This window comes from Theropithecus gelada, chromosome X (assembly GCF_003255815.1).
Source record: "Theropithecus gelada isolate Dixy chromosome X, Tgel_1.0, whole genome shotgun sequence".
NCBI classification, from domain to species: Eukaryota; Metazoa; Chordata; class Mammalia; order Primates; family Cercopithecidae; genus Theropithecus; species Theropithecus gelada.
Window position 1 is genome coordinate 52,630,251 of NC_037689.1, and position 20,836 is coordinate 52,651,086.

Below are 20,836 nucleotides of genomic sequence, written 5' to 3' on the forward strand. Positions count from 1 at the left end.
AGGCTCGGCTGTCGACTCGCCGGGCCCCCACGTGACCTATTGCGCGGGCCACCGCCTCCACCGCGCCCAGGCCCCGCCCCCGTGACGTCTCTTCGCCCTCCGCCTGTCCGAGCGTTCGACCCTTTTGCGTTTGCTGATTGGCTAGCCCAGGTGACAGCGCCCACCCCCACCCCCCTGACCCGCCCCTGGAGCCTTGGAGAACGCGGTGGGGGGCGGGGCCTGAGCTGGAGGGGCGGGGTGAGAAGGCTGCGCGCGGGTAAAGGGGCCGCCTGGAGCGCGGTCCGAGCGTTCAGCGGACGCGCGCGGCCTCGCTCTTTGGACTCGTCACCCGCCCCTCCCCCTCCCGCCGCCGTCACCCAGGAAACCGGCAGCAATCGCCGGCCGACCTGAAGCTGGTTTCATGGCAGCCTCAAAGAAGGCAGTTTTAGGGCCATTGGTGGGGGCGGTGGACCAGGGCACCAGTTCGACGCGCTTTTTGGTGAGCCCGGGGTGACATTTGAAGAGGCGCTGAGCCGGGGCGGGAGTCGGGGGACGGAGGGGGTGGCTGTTGTGTCCCCATCCCGCGTCTCTCGGACCCGGGGCCCCGGCCGCTGGGCAAAGGAGGGAGGCCGGAACGGGACCTGCCACACTGGGGGTGCCCCTCCCAGGCCTGGGGGACCTCGGGCTCTCATGACCCCCACGGCCGAGTTGAATAGTCGCAGTTTTGGTGGCGGAGCTGGGTCACCTACTAATGGGGTGACCCTTCCCCCAGAGGGAGCAGGGACTCTCTGAGCATCCGCTTAGAGCGGCCGGCTTGCAGGAGGGGACAGGTGGCCACAATGACGGCTACCGCGGTCTTCCCTAGGAGCATTTGGCCTGCGAGACACAGGACGTCCTTGGATGGGGGGAAAGCTGTGTCACGGCTGTGGTAGCTAACACAGCGTCCTTTCCAGCAGTAGAACGAATAAAGTATTGGAGTGATGATGCGTTGTCATCCTCTCCCACAGAAATTGCAGAGGGTTGAATACTGGGGAGGGTGGCAGAACAAATTAGGAAACAGTCATACTACACTGCTTTTGCCAGAATCTTTATTTAATTCCGAAGACTCGCAAATTTCAGTTCTGAGACTTTGCCCATTACAAACAAATGATTGTCCTTACTGTGCTTCACAGCATAAAGCGAGACGGAAATTCTGTTTCTCTTTTTATTTACCATGTGTGACAGCACAGTTTTACCGCAAAAGATCGCTATTTAAGTGACTCTGCTGATTAATTTTTGTGAAATTAGGAAACTTGCTCTTAAAGTGACCTAGCACTGAGTTCAGTAAGATAATTTAAAAGTAATTGAGACCGGGCGCGGTGGCTCACACGTGTAATCCCAGCACTTTGGGAGGCTGAGGCCGGTGGATTACCTGAGATCAGGAGTTCGAGACCAGCCTGGCCAACCTGGCATAATAGAAATTAGCTGGGCGTAGTGGCGGGCGCCTGTAATCCTAGCTACTCGGGAGGCTGAGGCGGGAGAATCACTTGAACCCGGGAGGCGGAGGCTGCAGTGAGCGAAGATCACACCACTGCACTCCAGCCTGGGCAACAGAGGGAGACTCTGTCTCAAAAAATAATAATAAATTGGCCGGGTGCGGTGGCTCACGCCTGTAATTCCCGCACTTTGGGAGGCCGAGGCGGGTGGATCACAAGGTCAGGAGATCGAGACCATGGTGAAACCCCGTCTCTACTAAAAATAGAAAAAATTAGCCGGGCGCAGCGGCGGGCGCCTGTAGTCCCAGCTACTCGGGAGGCTGAGGCAGGAGAATGGCGTGAACCTGGGAGGCGGAGCTTGCAGTGAGCCGAGATTGCGCCACTGCACTCCAGCCTGGGCAACAGAGCAAGACTCCGTCTCAAAAAAAAAAAATAAAAATAAATAAAAATAAATAAATAAATAAATAAATAAAGATAATTGAAATGAATGCCTGCTGATAAAAGCCCATGCTTTCAATGGATATTTGACTAACTTGGCAAGTTGATGTAAATATGTAATGATTATTTAGCTCTTCACTTTACCGCAAATCATGTTTTCCTGCGTTATTTAGTATGTATGTATCTATATATATATACACTTATGTGTATATTTATACATATGCATTATACATACAGTGTATATATTTTTTCAAAGTTCTGTCAAAGCTGGCACTTGACTAAAAACTGCATTTGTGCTTTGATCCTGACATCTTTTTTTGTCTAAAGTGAGAAGCTTTCAGTCTAATTTTGGTTTGAATCTTATTTAATGACTTACCTTGGTTTGAGCTGCCAAGCATAGTTCCACTGTCTCTTGCACTGTTTATCTTTTGATCACCCAGGGCAGGTTTCACTTTGTCTTATATTGCTAGAAATGTTTATAAAGTAATCCTGAATCAGAAGTAAGAAAGTCTGCTTAACTGGATTTGATTAATACATAATATACACGATCATCATCATCTTCCCACTTAAGAAAGACCATTAAGACATGTGCCAACTAACTGTGGGTTGATGTTTAAAGCCATATTCAAGAATTGCCCACACAAATGCCTGCAGGGACCAGGCAGGTAGAAGGGGGAAAGCAGACTAGAGAGATATCCAGGCCAAGGGGACAGCTAGTAGCTGCCAAGCAGGAACGCAAGCCCAGTGCTGCCAGATTGTCAGATTAAAAGCAGGTAGTCTAGAGTTTTCAACGAAATCTTTCAATTCTTAAATGTTGGCAATTAGTTTATAAGGCACTGTGGGGGCCAAACCAAGCATGGCAGATGTTCTCAAGTTTATACAGCCTTTGCTCAATATGAAAATGAGTAAAATATTTCATAACTTTGTAGGCTTCCTTTAGGAGTCAGCTTGAACTGTCCATGCCTTCTTTTTGACTCATTATTGCTGTCCATGTAGCCCAGCAATCTTCTTTATCCACTGCAGGTTGTTCTTGGTCCCTCAGGTTTTGTTGCCCAAAAGACATCTTTCTACATCAGTGAAGAAGGACTTGATCAACTTCATATTGCTACAATTAATTGTTCAGTGTGTAACATGAACAACATGAGCCTTCAAAAATTGGCTCCTGTTTACTGGGCTCTGTGAGGCCTGGTCTCATTGCATGTAAGCTAAGATGCAAATTCAGAAGATTCTCATCCTGCTTAGAGAAGGATGTATAAAAGTTGATCAATAAAATGGCCCGCTCCTTGAGAAACAACTATGAAAGAATGCCCTAGAGGCAAATAAAAAAGCTTAGAGATCCTGTGTGAAATAGTGAAAAACTTGGGAATGGTTTCGCAAGGTAGTTTTTCCTTTGTTTATAAGGAAAGAGATTGCTAAACCACTCCCTGCAAAATGCAGATAAAAGATTTGCTGAATAAGTGCTTCAATCACAAGGTGATTCCCGGGAGTTATTCCAGTCATATTACTCCATGTTGTAATTATGACTGAAAAATAATTGCTTACCTGTCAGGAAAGAATACAGTGGAAAAGAACTGTCATAAGGAAGCTTATAAGATTAAAGATATTTAAGTAATTTCCTGACTATTATTCATTAAATTTGCATATTTAACTTGACTTTCCTGAGACCAATAACCTCTGCAAGCTTCCTTCTTTTTTCTCGGTTAGCAATATTAGCTTTCTCCCATAAAGAGAAAAGACTTTATCTGAGCTCTTTCATCCCAGGGAAATGCCTCCACCTCTATCCCCCATATCTGCTTCTCTACCTCTAAATAGTGGCTTAACTGCCACCTTTTAGTGTAAGTCTTCCTCAAACCGTTATTCAGAATTTCCCCCCCTTCCTATAGCACTTTAAAAAATACTTCTATTAATACCTCTTATTACACTCCCCCCTTGTATTATAATTGTATACCTGCTGTACTTGGGAGCAGGGACCTCCTTTTAAGCTATTTGTCATGTTGACCAAGATGTTTTATGAAATACAAAGATGAACAGCACTTAAAGACTGTTCAGAGTGTTTTATACATGTTTATTGAGTAGATTTTTATTTCTCTTTAATAAGTTAACTGAATTTTTTTATTTTTTATTATTTTTATTATTTTTTGAGATGGAATCTTGCACTGTAGCCCAGTCCAGAGTGCGGTGGCATGATCTTGGCTTACTACAGCCTCTGCCTCCCAGGCTCAAGCGATTCTTCTGCCTCAGCCTCCTGAGTAACTGGGATTACAGGCATGCGCCACCATGCCCGGCTAATTTTTATATTTTTAGTAGAGACGGGGTTTCACCATGTTGGTCAGGCTGGTCTCGAACTCCTGACCTCGTGTTCCACCCACCTCAGCCTCCCAAAGTGCTGGGATTACAGGCGTGAGCCACCGTGCCCGGCCAAGTTAACTGAATTTTAATTCTGGTTTTCTTTCTTACCTCTTAAAACTTTCTTGGGTACATTTGGTTACTTAATTTCTTACATTTTAGTGGTAGACATACAATAGAACATGTTCATTTCCTCATCAAATTGTCGAATAATTCATCTTGGGACCCCATGCATATGCTTTGTACAAGCGGAACATTTCCAACTTATCTGATAGGAAAGTGAACTGCGGTTGGCACATGGTAACTCAGATTGCAGAGTAGGAACTTCTTGGAAAGAGAATTAGTGTAACAGGAGCCATTTCTTTGTAAGACAAAAGTTTCAGCTTAAACAATCAACTTCCTTCTTTAATTTGGTAACTTAATTTTTTCCCCCGCTATGATGTTTTTTTTTTTTTTTTTTTTTGAGACGGAGTCTCGCTCTGTAGCCCAGGCTGGAGTGCAGTGGCCGGATCTCAGCTCACTGCAAGCTCCGCCTCCCGGGTTCACGCCATTCTCCTGCCTCAGCCTCCCGAGTAGCTGGGACTACAGGCGCCCGCCACCTCGCCCGGCTATTTTTTGTATTTCTTAGTAGAGACGGGGTTTCACCGTGTTAGCCAGGATGGTCTCGATCTCCTGACCTCGTGATCCGCCCATCTCGGCCTCCCAAAGTGCTGGGATTACAGGCTTGAGCCACCGCGCCCGGCCTTATGATGATTTTTTTAAAGACTTTAGTATGTTGTGGCTTGAAATGTGTCAGGTACTATGTTGAGGACTTTTCCAGCATTATCTCATTTAATCCTCATAACTCTGTGATGTAGATAGTATTAGTAAGCCTCTTTACACAGGTGATTAGACTGTGGCTGAGGATTGCGCCCAAGGTCACAGAGTAACTGGTAGAGCAAGGATTCAAGTCCAGGTCTGTTACAATCTGAAACCAGTCCTCCTTGGGTTCCTCAGCTGTCTAGAGTACTGCAGAGGGGAGATGAGAGAAGGGGGAGGCCACCTTCTCACCTATTAATCAAGTGTCAGTTCTGATTATCATCACAAATGAATGAATCTTCACCATGACAAACATACTTATAAATTGGTTTTGCAATCTATAAAAAATATTGCATTTGAATGAATACTGTGGGTTATGATCATCTTGTGACTCAAATTCAGTGGGTCCTAAGCAGGGCTCAGGTGTGTCACTGTGGATAATGGTTGCGTAATCATTTTGTTTCAACAGACAATACATATAAAGAATGACTAGAATTGTAGCTCAGTGTTTGCTTTGGCAGGAAGCATTCCCTTGGCCCCAGCTGTCCCATCATACTTAGAGATCTCATAAGGCTTACAGATGGATTTCCTCTTTCCTTCATTTGTTTATTCAACACATATTTATTAAGCACCCATTATGGGCCAAGGACTAATGAACAATAAATTTGGTAAAACTGATTTGGCTCACAGCTGGAATGAGGCCACTCTTGTGATAACTAGAGTTGTGATTTTTTTTTTTTTTTTCTGAGATGGAGTCTCGCTCTGTTGCCCAGGCTGGAGTGCAGCGGCACGATCTCAGCTCACTGCAACCTCCACCTCCCAGGTTCAAGCAATTCTCCTGCCTCAGCCTACTGAGTAGCTAGGATTACAGGTGTGTGCTACCACAGCTGGCTAATTTTTTTGTATTTTTAGTAGAGACAGGGTTTCACCATGTTGGCCAGGCTGGCCTTGAAATCCTGACCTCATGATCTGCCTGCCTCGGCCTCCCAAAGTGCTGGGATTACAGGCGTGAGCCACCGCACCTGGCCAAGTTGTGATTCTTTTGTTGTTTCTTTCTTTCCTCACTACATTTGCTTGTTTCCTTGCCCGTCACGTTACACAAGTACCAGGAATACGTTCTCAACAGAGAGCTGCCACCCACTCTTGTCTTCTTGTCTGTCACAAGACTAAGTGGTAAGAGCTTTCAATTTTGAGCTTCTTGAGGGATAGAACCATGTCCTTTTTCTTCCCCAAAGCCTGACACAGCATCTGGCACATGGTAGATACATGGTACATGAATCAACATTAGCAGCAAGGGACCTACAAGGACTCAGGTGTGTTGACTGGAATGCTTGGATTAGAAGAATAGACAGATAAAACTTGAGGCATCTTGAAAAAAGTCAAAATCAGAAACTATAGCTGTATTTGATGTATGTATATGCCATTTACTACAATTTCTTTCTTTCTTTCTTTTTTTCTTTTTGAGACAGAGTTTTGCTCTTGTTGCCCAGGCTGGAGTGCAATGGCGCGATCTCAGCTCACCGCAACCTCTGCCTCCCGGGTTCAAACGATTCTCCTGCCTCAGCCTCCCCGAGTAGCTGGGATTACAGGCATGTGCCACCACGTCCAGCTAATTTTTTATATTTTTAGTAGAGATGGGGTTTCTCCATGTTGGTCAGGCTGGTCTCGAACTCTGGACCTCAGGTGATCTACCCGCCTCGGCCTCCCAAAGTGCTGGGATTACAGGTGTGAGCCACCGCGCTCGGCCAATTTCATTTTTAAGAAAAACATAATTTCATTTGCTACGTTTTATTTACTTCTGTGGCTTGTTGGAAGATGCCTTTTCTGGTCAAATTTGGCATGGAACGTATTTGTGGCTAATATTTTTATTTTCAGTCACTCACATTTATGTAGTATCATGGTGTTCTCAAGAGGGAGTTTACATTTCTGAATAATGTCTTATCACATGGTAAAGTTTAGTGTGTCATAAAAGAGTAGGCTAGGCTAGTGGGGAAATCACATGGGGAAGGAAATGAATGTGCACATTTATGATAGGACAGATGAATTAGTCATAGGATGAGTGAGGTAAGCCTATAGGGCAGTTACTTAGTCAAGAGAGCATTTCAGCGCCCCACAACTCTCCTTCTTATAAGGCAGAAAATACATGTGTTGTTTCAGAAGCTAATTAAAAAATATTTTTTTTTTTTGTTTTTGAGACAGAGTCTTGCTCTGTTGCCCAGGCTGGAGCGCAGTGGCATGATCTCAGCCTACTGCAACCTCCACCTCTTGAGTTCAAGTGATTCTCCCACCTCAGCCTCCCCAGTAGCTGGGATTATAGGTGTGCACCACCATACCCAGCTAATTTTTGTATTTTTAGTGGAGATGGGGTTTTACCATGTTGGCCAGGCTGGTCTTGAACCTCAGGTGATCCACCTACCTCGGCCTTCCAAAGTGCTGGGATTACAGGCGTGAGCCACTGGGCCCGGCCAAACATTTTTTTATAAAAACAATTTTCCTTGTTTTTTCAGTTTTTAATTATTATCCTCCTCCAAATCTGGAATTGAGTCATAGTTTGTGCATAGAGCTGAATATAGACCTGGAGACTTCCAATTCTAATACTACCACTTATAGGTAATAATAATAATAATAATAATAATAATAATAATAATAATAACGTAGCAGTAGTAGCAGCAGTGACAGTAGTAGTTACATCTTTCGAGTGTATACTGTGTCTGCACTGAGCTAAATTCTCATCCTATGTTCACTTTCCTTGTTTCTTCCTTTTTAAATTACCCTTCACCCAAAACAAAATCTGGAATTGAGACATGATTTGGGTTTAGAGATGAATATAGAACTGGCTTCCTATATTCATTATTCAGAATTAGTGATTTCTAATCCTTATTCTGTCATCTATTAGTGGTGGTGGGAGTAGTAATTGTAATAATAGTAATTATAAAATTAGTAGCGGTAGTAGCAACAGTCATAGTGTTAACACCTTTTGGATGTATACTCTGCCTATTCTATGCTAAATACTCTTCATTAATTACTTTAGTATCCTTTTACAAACGAAAACCATAGAGGCTCAGAAGAAAATGTGAAATAGCTGATGTGGGCAGGGCTGGAGCTTGATGTCCCCCAGCTCTCTGTGCTTCCGGGGTCTGTGTGTGCTCTTTGCCTCGACATCACACCAAGCATGACGTTCTCAACTACCTTTCTGGCCCACACAAAAGTCTGAGAACGGATCTTTTTTTTTCCTTTCTTCTTTTTTTTTTTTCGAGACAGAGTCTCTCTCTGTTACCAGACTGGATTGCAGTGGCGTGATCTCGGCTCACTGCACCCTCTGCCTCCTGGGTTTAATTGATTCTTCTGCCTCAGCCTCCTGAGTAGCTGGGATTACAGGTGTGCGCCACCACGCCTGGAAAATTTTTGTTGGTCAGGATGGTCCCGATCTCTTGACCTCATGATCTGCCTACCTCAGCCTCCCAAAGTGCTGGGATTACAGGCATGAGCCACAGTGCCCAGCCTGGATCTTTTTCTTTAAGCTTATGACCTGAAATAGAAGCAACTGATCACTGGATATCTCCACTTCAGTGCCCAAGCAACACCTCAAACACACATTATCTAAAACAAAATTTGCAATCTCCTATGCGTTCCTATCCTGAAACTACTGCTCCTACCCTATCCCTTGTCTGGTAAACACTGCCTACTCAGTTGCACTGACCTGTAACTTCTCCTCCCTGAGTGTTGCTCTTTTTCCTGCTTGTACCTCCTGAATTAAGTATCTCTCTGCACTTGCACTTCACTTCTGTCAACCTCATCGCAGCTGCCCTCCTAGTGGAGGCCTCTGTATGTCTCACCTTAACTGCAGACACATTGCAACTGCTTTTCCTGTCCCAGCCTTGCCTCCCTCTAATCCTTTCTGATCAGCAAGTACTACGCACCCTTGCCCACCTGTACACCCTGCACTCCTACGCACACTGTCCCACATGGACTCCCTCTGTTCAACCTGAAGTCTTAGTTTAGAAGTTACCACTTCTGAGAGCCCTTCTCGGACCCTCAATTCTGGGTTACCTGTCCTTTCTCCTCTTCATAGCCCTGACACAGCCCTATGTGAGGCAGAGGTTGCAGTGAGCTGAGATTGTGCCACTGCACTTCAGCCTGGGTGACAGAGCCAGACCCTGTCTCAAACAAACACCCCCCAAGAAAACCAAATGACCAGGCTAGACATTGTGTAAAGCAAACGACACAGCCACTGCTGTCTTTAATTGACAATGATTTCTGAAATCTACTTGAAAAAATCAGACTAGCATTCTTGCCTCTGGGCACTGTGTTTTAATGTGGAGTTAATTACCCTGTACCATAGAGTCTTGTGGAAACATCATTAGCCTTCTTTGTACATTTGTCCATCTGCAGACAAATGAATGGCCAGAAGGCTTCATATGAACCTAGATATATGAGGAAAAAATTACTCTAGAACTTCATGTCCAGTACAATAGCCACTGGCCACATGTGGCTACTGATTACTTCAAATATGGCTAGTCTGAATTGAGTAGACTATAAGTATAAAATATATACCAGATTTCAAAGACTTAGTAAAAACAAATCATTAATATTTTATATCTATCACATGTTAAAACAAGTTTATAGATATATTGGCTTAAATGTGTTATTAAAATTAATTTCATATGTTTCTTTTTACTTTTTTAATGAGACAACTTAAAGTTAGTATGTGGCTTGCATTTTTGGTTTGGGTTATATTTCTATCAGACAGGCTACACTAAGGTGGTGTCAGTCTCCTAAGTTTCAGAGCTTTAATGAAGTCGGGAGGTTTAGGCTCCATCCTGGTACATCCAAATGTTGTTTGATTGGGTGGCTTCATGGTCTAATACAGCAAATATAATTTACCAAAATCCTTCTGTTTTCTTTGTCTCTTCCAAAGATCCATGAATCCATTTTAGCATAAAGGGCCCTGACGTTGCCCTAATTAAAACTAGGAGGTGATGGAAGAGGGGTCTCACTCCATTCAGAGCCCCACAGGTCTGCTATTGAGGTTTTTATGAATTCAGCCAGCAAAAAGGGACACCTTGTCTCCCTTCCTCCCTCCCTCCCTCCCTCCCTCCCTCCTTCCTTCCTTCCTTTCTCCTTCCTTCCTTCCTTCCTTCCTTCCTTCCTTCCTTCCTTCCTTCCTTCCTTCCTTCCTTCCTTCCTTCCTTCCTTCCTTTCTTTCTTTCTTTCTCTCTTTCTCTCTTTCTCTCTGTCTCTCTTTCTCTCATTGCAACCTCCGCCTCCTGGGTTCAAATGATTCTCCTGCCTCAGCCTCCTGAGTAGCTGGGATTACAGGCATGTGCCACCACACCCAACAAATTTTTGTATTTTTAGTAGAGACAGGGCTTTGCCATGTTGGCCAGGCTGGTCTCAAACTCCTGACCTCAGGTAATCCACCTGCTTCAGCCTCCCAAAGTGCTGGGATTACAGGCATGAGCCACTGCGCCCAGCCAACACTTTGTTTCTTAACCTAGAGTCCTTTAGGAATTTGAGAGTAGCAGGGAATAGCAGTAATATGAATAACAGTAATACAGCTGGAGTTTCCTATTGTAGTGAAGTTTTTCTGCACATAAGTGTTTCTCACTTTATGTGATAATTTTTGTCCTAATAAGTATATGTAATACACCATATTTTTTGGACATTCAACAAATACTTATTGAGCACCAACTTTGTGCCCTAGTTCCTAGGGATACTTCAGTGAATAAAACAGGGCAAATGGAACTGGCTTCCTAGAGACACACCCTAATGCTAATGGAGCTGGCATCCTAGAGACATGCCCTAATGCTGCCTTGTAAATCACAGGGCTATCACATGGTATATGATGTATGATGTGTCAAGTTAACCTTTGACTTGTAAGATATTTTATCTTCTCAAAGGACTTCAGAATTTGCCCTCTTGCTTTCATTATGTTTATTATTTCCTCCAGAAAAGAGGAAAGGGAGTGTGTGTGATGTAGAAGGAGGAAGGCAGCAAGTCACAGACTCAATGCTTTTTATTTTCTTAGTCTGCATTGAACAGGTAATTTTCTCCCACAGGAAACCTAAGCATGGAAACGCTTTACTAATTGGAAGTTACTTCACTGCTGTAATTAGAGTAATTTTGGAAGTTAATTTTAATCAAAATATGCATCTTACTCTGTAAGAGTAAGTACTTTGGTACTCAAATATAGATACTACAACATGGAAAACAATATATATGAAAAACTTGCATATAGCATCTTTTTTTTTTCTTCAGACAGAGTTTCACTCTTGTTGCCCAGGCTGGAGTGCAATGGTGCGACCTTGGCTCACCGCAGCCTCCGCCTCCCAGCTCCTGGTTCAAGCAGTTCTCCTGCCTCAGCCTCCTGAGTAGCTGGGATTACAGGCACGCGCCACCACACCCAGCTAATTTTTGTATTTTTAGTAGAGACGAGGTTTCACCATGTTGGCCAGGCTGGTCTGGAGCTCCTGACCTTGTGATCCACCCGCCTCAACCTCCCAAAGTGCTGGGATTACAGGCCTGAGCCACCGTGCCCAGCAAAACTTGATATATTTTAAAAAGTGTTGTTTTTAGTAGTGCTAAAATTGTAGAGGATTGTATAGCACTTCTTTGTTAGTTTTCATCCATTGGTTTTAATGTTTTATATCAAGGGTCAGCAATTTATGACAAGCATGTCACAGAGTACTCAGCTGGATAGAGCCAAGTATATACTTATTCCTCTACTAACAAGGACTCTATTACCTTTTTGTTTTTGTTTTTTGTTTTTTGAGACAGAGTTTTACTCTTGTCGCCCAGGGTGGAGCTCAATCTCAGCTCACTGCAACCTCCATCTCCTGGGTGGGTTCAAGGGATTCTCCTGCCTCAGCCTCCCGAGTAGCTGGGATTACAGGCACCCACCACCACGCCTGGCTAATTTTTTGTATTTTTAGTAGAGATGGGGTTTCACCATGTTGGCCAGTCTGGTCTCAAACTCCAGACCTTAAGTGATCTGCCTGCTTCGGCCTCCCAAAGTGCTGGGATTACAGGTGTAAACCACTGCGTCTGGCCTTCTATTTCTCTTTTATAAGAGCTAGATGCATAGCCGCACTTCCCTTCAAAGGAATCTACACAGTACGCATCTATGTGCTGAGTATCTGTGACCCTTTCTGTCTCCACGTCCAAGATAAATGGAGTGGAACCTTACACCATTGCTATTAGTACTGTATCAGCTCTCTTTTATTATTCTTGTTTTTCCTATTCTGTAAAAGAAATCCATACTGTTAATTAATGTGTTAAATTTCCTACAATTAGAGAACCATTTTGGTTTTTTAAGGAGTAGGGAATTGCCTCTTAATTTACCTTTATCTTCAATAGGTTTCTTTTTACCTAAAGAGAAGTTATTTCTGATGCTGCCTTATATCTTTTATGAATCCATATGAAAAGAAAGTCGAACATCTTATATGGCATTTCATGTCATTGGACTTTTTCTACCAGTGAACAAGAACTTCAGTTACTGAATAACTTTAAACATCCTTGATATCTGCCTGCATTTTTACCTTAATATTACAATATATTTTTCAGGTTTTCAATTCAAAAACAGCTGAACTACTTAGTCATCATCAAGTGGAAATAAAACAAGAGTTCCCAAGAGAAGGGTATGTTTCCTAATTCGATATGTAAAGACACATTATGTTTGTTAGTTCATCTCACCTGACTTGCCCTGTGGATTTGTAAAGTAAACTTGGTCAGACATCCTCCTGAAAAGATTTGAGAGGTTGTTATTAGTCAAGAAAATATGCAATAACTTGGTATGTCTTACATGTCAGGAATTGATGGCTTAGGAATTCAGTTACCAACAAGGAATGAATAATAAAGTAATAAAGCAAAAGAGTATTAAATATCAGAAATTTTACGTTAACTTTGAAGTCATTGAGTTCTGTGTTCCTATTATTGCGAAAATGCTGCTTTGCTGATTTGAGTGTCAGGTTTGTTTTATAATAAAGGTATCTTTTAAAAAAGTATTCACATATCTTAATATCTAATACTAAAATCACATTTTTGGGAATAGTATTCATAAGTAGTAATTGTAATTAAATATAATGTTAAGTATATTATTTAAAATTTAATGATGTTTATGATATAACCACTTTGAAAAACTGTGTTGCAGTTTATTGCAAAGCTAACCATACACCTGCAGCATTTCACTCTTAGGAATTTACCCAAGAGGAATAAAAGCATATGCCCATCGAAAGACTTGCACACGAATGTTTATAGCTACTTTATTAAAAGTAGCCCCAAACGCCAGTTGCGGTGGCTCACGCCTGTAATCCCAGCACTTTGGGAGGCCGAGGCGGGCAGATCACGAGGTCAGGAGATCGAGACCATCCTGGGGAACACTGTGAAACCCCGTCTGTATTAAAAATACAAAAAAAATTAACTGGGCGTGGTGGCGGGCACCTGTAGTCTCAGCCACTCGGGAGGCTGAGGCAGGAGAATGGCATGAACCCAGGAGGCGGAGCTTGCAGTAAGCACAGATCACGCCACTGCACTCCAGCCTGGGAGACAGTGAGACTCCATCTCAAAAAAAAAGGTAGCCCCAACTGGAAACCACCCAAATGTCTGTCATCAGTAGGATGGATAACAATGGAATACCATTTAGTAATTTTTAAAAAGTGAACAGATACTTGCAACAACACGAGGGAATGTCACTGGAATTATGGAAAATAAAAAAGTTGGATACAAAAGAGTATATACTACATGACTCCATTGATCTGAAATTTTATAATAGTCTAAACTAATCTAGGATGATAGGAATCAGAAAAGTGGTTGTCTGTGAGGTGTGTCATTCACTTGAAAGGAGCATGAAAGAACTTTCTAAGATGCTGGAAGTATTTTGTATCTTGACTGGGGTGTTGCTTAGATGGGTATTTCCACTTGTCAAAACTCAGCAAATTGTGCGCTTTAGATCTGTGCATTTCACTGTAAAGTTTACCTCAATTTAAGAAAGAGAGAAAAAAATTGATGTGTTTCCAAATTGTATTGTCTTCTTCACATGAAAAAAATGTTCTATTTTTTAGAGTTCCTTTGTTTAATAATAAAAGTTATTGATACATTAGCAGCATTAGCATGACTGTCCACAAGACTGAGCCCAGTGCAATTTGTAAAGAAGATACCTGATTCTTGGCTAGATGAAAATTATAAATACACAGAAGGAGACTGGGTTTTTTAAAATAAATTAAAGATGGCCAAGTGCGGTGGCTCACGCCTGTAATCCCAGCACTTTGGGAGGCTGAGGCAGGTGGATCACAAGGTCAGGAGATCGAGACCATCCCGGCTAACATGGTGAAACCCCGTCTCTACTAAAAATACGACAAATTAGCAGGGCGTGGTGGTGGCCGCCTGTAGTCCCAGCTACTCGGGAGGCTGAGGCAGGAGAATGGCATGAACCCGGGAGGCGGAGCTTGCAGTGAGCCGAGATTGCGCTACTGCACTCCAGCCTGGGCGACAGAGCGAGACTCTGTCTCAAAAAATAAATAAATAAATAAATAAATAAATAAATGAAATACATAAAAATAATAAAATAAATTAGAGACACAATTCAAAGCCCAGGAAAGGGAAGAATTTAGTTAGGCCTGAGAAAGGCAGAGAAGAAAGGCAGTTGGAATTCCCTTGCTACTTCTGGATCCTATGGTAGAATCATTTTAGGTTGTATCATTTCTACTTTTGAACTTCCTCAAATTACCATATTTCTCCTAGGCTTCTCACCCTTCTCATTTACTATTAGCCTTTCATCCTTCTGAGGCCCTGGTACTTTACCAAAATTGTACTGAGATTGGGTCTAAGAACTTGGACCAATCACTTATCTACATGAAATAGTTAAAAGGAGTTTTAAATTTTTCCCTAAATTCCAACAAAACATTTTGGGAAAAAAGTAGCAAAAAAGAATAGTATACTTATTTGACTTTTCGGAATTCCTTTTGCTTCACAAATATATCATTCTGAATAATAATAAATATATTTCTGTCTACCTAGAAATAACCAGCGATTAGTGAAACATGCAGATAATTTATCAAAATTAATGGAATCTGCAGGATATAAAGAAGGGGAACAAATTTCTTATTGGACTTGGAAAAATAATTTAAAATAGGTAGATATTTGCTGTTTGTGGCCTGCTATTAGTGGCCTCCTTGAAAATGATTAATTACTATGTGGAGAATATTAAAATTGTAAGGAAATAGGCTTTTATTGAAATCGTTTCTTTAAAATGTGGAATGTAATTTGCTTTGCTTAATCTGATTTTCTTTAATGTATGCATCAGCCATACCCTCATAAGTTAACTTTTCTATAGAAAAAAGTTATATTTGTGTTGCTTTCTTACTGACTAACCAAATGCCTTCTTTTGTTCAAAGATGGGTGGAACAGGATCCTAAAGAAATTCTACATTCTGTCTATGAGTGTATAGAGAAAACATGTGAGAAACTTGGACAGCTCAATATTGATATTTCCAACATAAAAGGTATTTTAATAGAATATTTTACCCACATAATAAGACTCTCTCAATCAAATTCATTAATTTATTCTTTCAGCTTATAATTGAGTGTCTATGCAGTGCCAAGCATTTCTGTAAGAACTTGAGGATACAACACTAAACAGGAAGGTTCAAGTTCTTGTCCTTATGGAGCTTTTATTTGGATGGGGGCAAGATAGTAAGAGCAGACAAATATAATTTCAAATACTAAAAAGTTCCATCCAAAAAATAAAAACCAAGTGGTATGGTGGGTTGTGCCTAGAAGGGCTTGCTTTAGATTAGGTGGCCAGGAAAAGCTTTTCTGAGGATGTGACACTTTTGCTGAGCTCTCAAAGGGCAAAAGGGGTCAGCTATGTGTCTAGAAGAGTGTTTGAGGGAAAGGATGCAGCACGTACAAAGGCCCTGAAGTGGGAATAAGCCTGGGACATTTCCGGGTCAGAAAGAAGGCCAGCATGTCAAAAGAAGACTAAAAGTGTTGAGCAGTGAGAGTGGGTAGGGGGTTTCCGTAGGAGATCAAATTGTGGAAGTGGGTCAGGCTTCATCAGCCATATTTAGGATTTTGGATGTTATTCTTAGTATCATAGGGAGCCATGAGAAAGTTTAAGCAAGGTGGCAAGGGATGACTTGCAGTTTCAAGGCAACTTTCTGACTGCTGTGTGGAGAGTAGATGGTAAAGGCAAAAGTGTGGACACAGGGAGACCAGTGCGGAGGCTGCTATGGAAGTCCTGAGAGAGGATGGTGGCTTGACCAATAATGGTAGCAGTGGACGTGGAGAGAAAGGGTCATAATTTGCTGATAGACTGGATGTTGCGGTAACAGAGAGAGTAGTGGGGTTGAGGGAAGAGATTGGTCAAAGGTGATGCTTGCATTTTTGCCAGATCTCCTGGATAGATGAGGATGCCTTTTGCTAAGGAGAGAAAGACTAGAGGAAGGAGTAGGTTGTGGGGAAGGGGTGTTTGAAATCCAAACTCTTCACTTATAAAATTTCCCTGAAATAATTGCTTGAGAGTATTAGATTGTTATGAATTTCTCTGTGAAGTCCTAGTAGTTTTTTGTTTGTTTGTTTGTTTGTTTGTTTTTGTTTTTTTGTTGTTGTTTTTGAGACAGAGTCTCAATCTTGTCACCTAGGCTGCAGTGCAGTGGCACAATCTCAGCTCGCTACAACTTCTACCTCCCAGGTTCAAGCAGTTCTCCTGCCTCAGCCTCTCGAGTAGCTGGGATTACAGGCACACACCACCATGCCCAGCTAATTTTTTTTTTTGTATTTTTAGTAGAGACAGAGTTTCACCATGCTGGCCAGGCTGGTCTCGAAATCCTGACCTCGTGACCCACCTGCCTAAGCCTCCCAAAGTGTTGGGATTACAGGCGTGAGCCACCGCGCCTGGTGAAGTCCTAGTAGTTTTAATTGAATATCTACGTTTGACTTTTCATCATTCATGTAGGGAAAAAAAAATCCAGCCACCCAAGATTGATGTAATAGCATAAAAGGTGAAAGCATAATGTGGAAGTTTGCTGTCTACTTTATAGCCTCAAATTTTCAAGTTCACCATTCAAGGGCTCTTTTTTTCCTCCTTAGGTAGTTTGACTATAGATAGAGAGATCATCAGTTGGTGGTGGTGGCTTGATTGCCATCATCTTGGCTTTGATACCATCACTCCTGAGCCTTTCCTCTGTTTGTATAAATTCAAACTCACTTAAAAAAAAAGACTACAAATGTGTAGAGTGCCTACTATGTGTCAGATGTGCTAAGGATACAATGGAGCTAATGCTTAAGTGCAGACATGTTAATCTGATAATCACAAATAAATGGAAATGCATAAAATAATAGAGTTATTTCTGTTTTTGCAGATTTTTTAAAGTATAATTTGATATTTTATTAACAACTTTTAATATTGTGCACATATTAATCCTATCCTCCTTTTATCCCTATATCTAAGTGGAAGGGTTTCAACTTATTTTAGGGTTGCCGTCCTGAACTTTAGGTTAATTGTGCATTAGTGATTGTTGTTGATCATTTCCTTGAGCTGTTCTTGCAGGTCTCACAGTCTAAACCGTGGGAACAAATAATAGGTAATCAGTAGCACGCTCTGTCAAAATTACCAAAGACATAGGTAATCCAGGCAGCTTAAAGCCATATTTAGAATGTAGAGTCCAGGGTGATTGACCATGGCTTCGACATCATTCTACCTCCCTTACAGGTAAGGTAGGCTGTGATATGTTGGCTTTCTGGACCCACTTGGGTGCTATTCCTTTTTCTCTTGCTTTTACGGTTTATGTGAAGATGACACACAACTCCTGCCCAAGTGACTTGTCTTCCACATGCACTACCTGGTCTAAGAATTGAACAGGCAACTTCTCTATACTCCTCTGTTTCTGGCCAGTGTGAAGTCCACATCTGAGCCAAAGTGACCCAGCACTTCCATCTGTACAACTACCATCCTCTGGCCACAGAAGAGAACATCCCACAAGCTCCTACATACCAGGCCAGTTGTACTATTTTTTTTTCCCAGAAAATTTATCCAATTGGCATTGCCAAGGGCCAAGCTTTTGCTTGCCTGTGTAGAACTCTAGATCACAAACTGTTAAAGCTGTAAAGGAGACCGGGTGCAGTGGCTCATGCCTGTAATCCCAGAACTTTGGGAGGCCGAGGTGGGTGGATCACGAGATCAGGAGTTTGAGACCAGCCTGGTCAACATGGTGAAACCCCGTCTCTACTGAAAATACAAAAATTAGTCAGGCGTGCTGGTGGGTGCCTGTAATCCCAGCTACTTGGGAGGTTGAGGCAGGAGAATCGCTTGAACCTGGGAGGCAGAGGTTGTGGTGAGCCGAGATTGCCCCACTGTACTCCAGCCTGGGCAACAGAGCAAGACTTTGTCTCAAAAAACAAACAAACAAACAAAAAAGGCTGGGCACACAGTGGCTCACGCGTGTAATCCCAGCACTTCGGGAGGTCGAGGCAGGCGGATCACCTGAGGTCAGGAGTTCCTGACCAGCCTGGCCAACATGGTGAAACCCTGTCTCTACTAAAAATACAAAAAATTAGCCGGGCGTGGTGGCACACACCTGTAATCCCAGCTACTCGGGAGGCTGAGGCAGGAGAATCTCTTGAACCTGGGAAGTGAAGGTTGAAGTGAGCTGAGATGGCGCCATTGCACTCCAGCTTGGGCAACAAGAGCGAAACTCCAACTCAAAAAAAAAAAAAAAAAAAGGAAAAACTGTAAAGGATCTTCAGTCAACTAGACCAGCTCCCTCTGTCTGCAAATTAGGGAAGGGGACTTACTGCAGGTTATGTAGCTTTTTAATGGTGGATTAGCATTAAAGCACAGCTCCCCTGACTCCTAGACCAGTGTTCTTTATCCTGAGCCACACTGATGATAATCTCACAAACCACTTCTGTTTTTATTTCTTGTATGGCAAGTAAATTAACTTTGCCAACTGAAGAGTGATATCATTTATAGTCTTACCTGACAGTCATTAAGGGTTCTTCATGTCTGGTATTTCCTTGGCAAATTTCCATTTCATTGGTTTTGTTGTCCTTATCTGACAGAAGGTTTGTTGATTTCAGGTCACTAGGAGCAATGCCTCCAAAATTAAAATTAACTCTCCAACTGAGCAGCACACACTAGCCCAAGGCAATTAAATAGACTGCTTCTTTCCTTCTAGGGGTAGAGTCAGCTCTGTTTGCCTGTCACTGGGCTCAAGGAATTACGAAGTATAAAGAGTTACAGTATCAATTACAAAATATAAAGAGTTATGGCTGGGCATGGTGGCTCACGCCTGTAATCCCAGCACTTTGGGAGGCCGAGGCGGGCGGATCACCTGAGGTCAGGAGTTCGAGACCTGCCTGATCAACTTGGAGAAACCCCGTCTCTACTAAAAATACAAAATTATCTGGGCGTGGTGGCTCATGCCTGTAATCTCAGCTACTCGGGAGGCTGAAGCAGGAAAATCGCTTGAACCCAGGAGGCAGAGGTTGCGGTGAGCCGAGAACACACCGAGCCAAGATTGCTCCATTGTACTCCAGCCTAGGCAACAAGAGTGAAATGCCGTCTCAAAAAAAAAAAAAAAAAAAAAAAGCCAGTTACATATTCATTCATGTGATAGAACCAAAACATAACATAAACTGTTTCAAAATTGAGAGCATAAAATTCTCAGAGATTAGATTATCTTGTATCTAAAACAATTATTTCCGTGTTAGAGAAAAGGGAAACCCACACATCCATTCCTCCACTGCCTTGCCCTACCCAACATATTCACACACATTTCTATCACCTCTTAGACTCATACTCTCAGGGGCCTCTCAGGGGTTTCAGGAAGGCACCTCGTTCTCCAAAATGTTTCCAGCAGCAGCCACATCTCATTTGCAATTTTTCTAACTCACCTCAAGTACACATATTGCAGAGCCTGTTTTAAAAAGCTTTATCAGGCCAGGCGTGGTGGCTCACGCCTGTAATCCCAGCACTTTGGGAGACTGAGGCGAGCAGATCACCTGAGGTCTGGAGTTCAAGGCCAGCCTGACCAACATGGAGAAACCCTGTCTCTACTAAAAAATACAAAATTAGCCAGGCATGGTGGCACATGCCTGTAATCTCAGCTACTCGGGAGGCTGAGGCAGAAGAATCTCTTGAACCGGGGAGGCAGCGGTCACGGTAAGCTGAGATCGCGCCACTGCACTCCAGCCCAGGCAACAACAGCAAAACTCTGTCTCAAAAAAAAAAAAAAAGAAAATAAAAGCCTTATCTCTCTTCCCATATGGTATTACTTTTTGTAGCCAGAGAACCTTCCTCTGAAGCTCTTATTTTCTGTGTGTTTTTAGTTTTCTCCCAAAAAATGTGTTATACATTATGATTTGAATTTTAAAAAAGGATGCATCTCATCCATAATTCTACAGAGACAACAATTATTAACATCCTGGAGTATTTTCAAAGGCTCTTTTTTCTAAGGTATATTTTCTTAACTGCGATTATAACTTCACACATAATTTTAAGAAAAATTAACCAGAGATTTTGAGTGTAGATTTTAACTAGTTTAATTTTACTACTGACGTTCAGTGTAGAGAAAAGTGCCCCCAAAGAGAATATGTGGGTAAAGTATGAAGCTGGTAAATGCAAGAGTAATACAATATATGACAATGGTTATGATATCCGTAAATGAAAGACTTTGAGGCCAGGAAATACGTGTTTTATGCATGTGACTTTCATATTATCTTAAATGGTGCACATGAGGAGGAGTGGAGAATTATAAAACCTGAATGTGTTATTCCAAGAAAGAAGAATTAAAATTAGGAACC

The 20,836-nt window shown here is 42.4% G+C and overlaps 1 protein-coding gene across 4 annotated transcripts in view; it reads left to right on the forward strand.

Moving 5' to 3' along the window:
• The first annotated feature begins 214 nt into the window (after window positions 1–214).
• The window catches only part of GK (glycerol kinase), a 79,418-nt gene continuing 58,796 nt past the window's right edge, over window positions 215–20,836 (forward strand). For 3 of the 4 annotated variants that reach the window (XM_025372134.1, XM_025372135.1, XM_025372137.1), the window contains exons 1-3: window positions 289–478; window positions 12,600–12,673; window positions 15,428–15,534. In XM_025372134.1, coding sequence (XP_025227919.1) covers window positions 401–478; window positions 12,600–12,673; window positions 15,428–15,534 — 259 coding nt within the window. In that variant the 5' untranslated portion in view covers window positions 289–400. Of the gene's footprint in view, window positions 479–12,599; window positions 12,674–15,427; window positions 15,535–20,836 lie in introns of all 4 variants that reach the window. The other variant, XM_025372136.1, reaches the window with a different exon arrangement.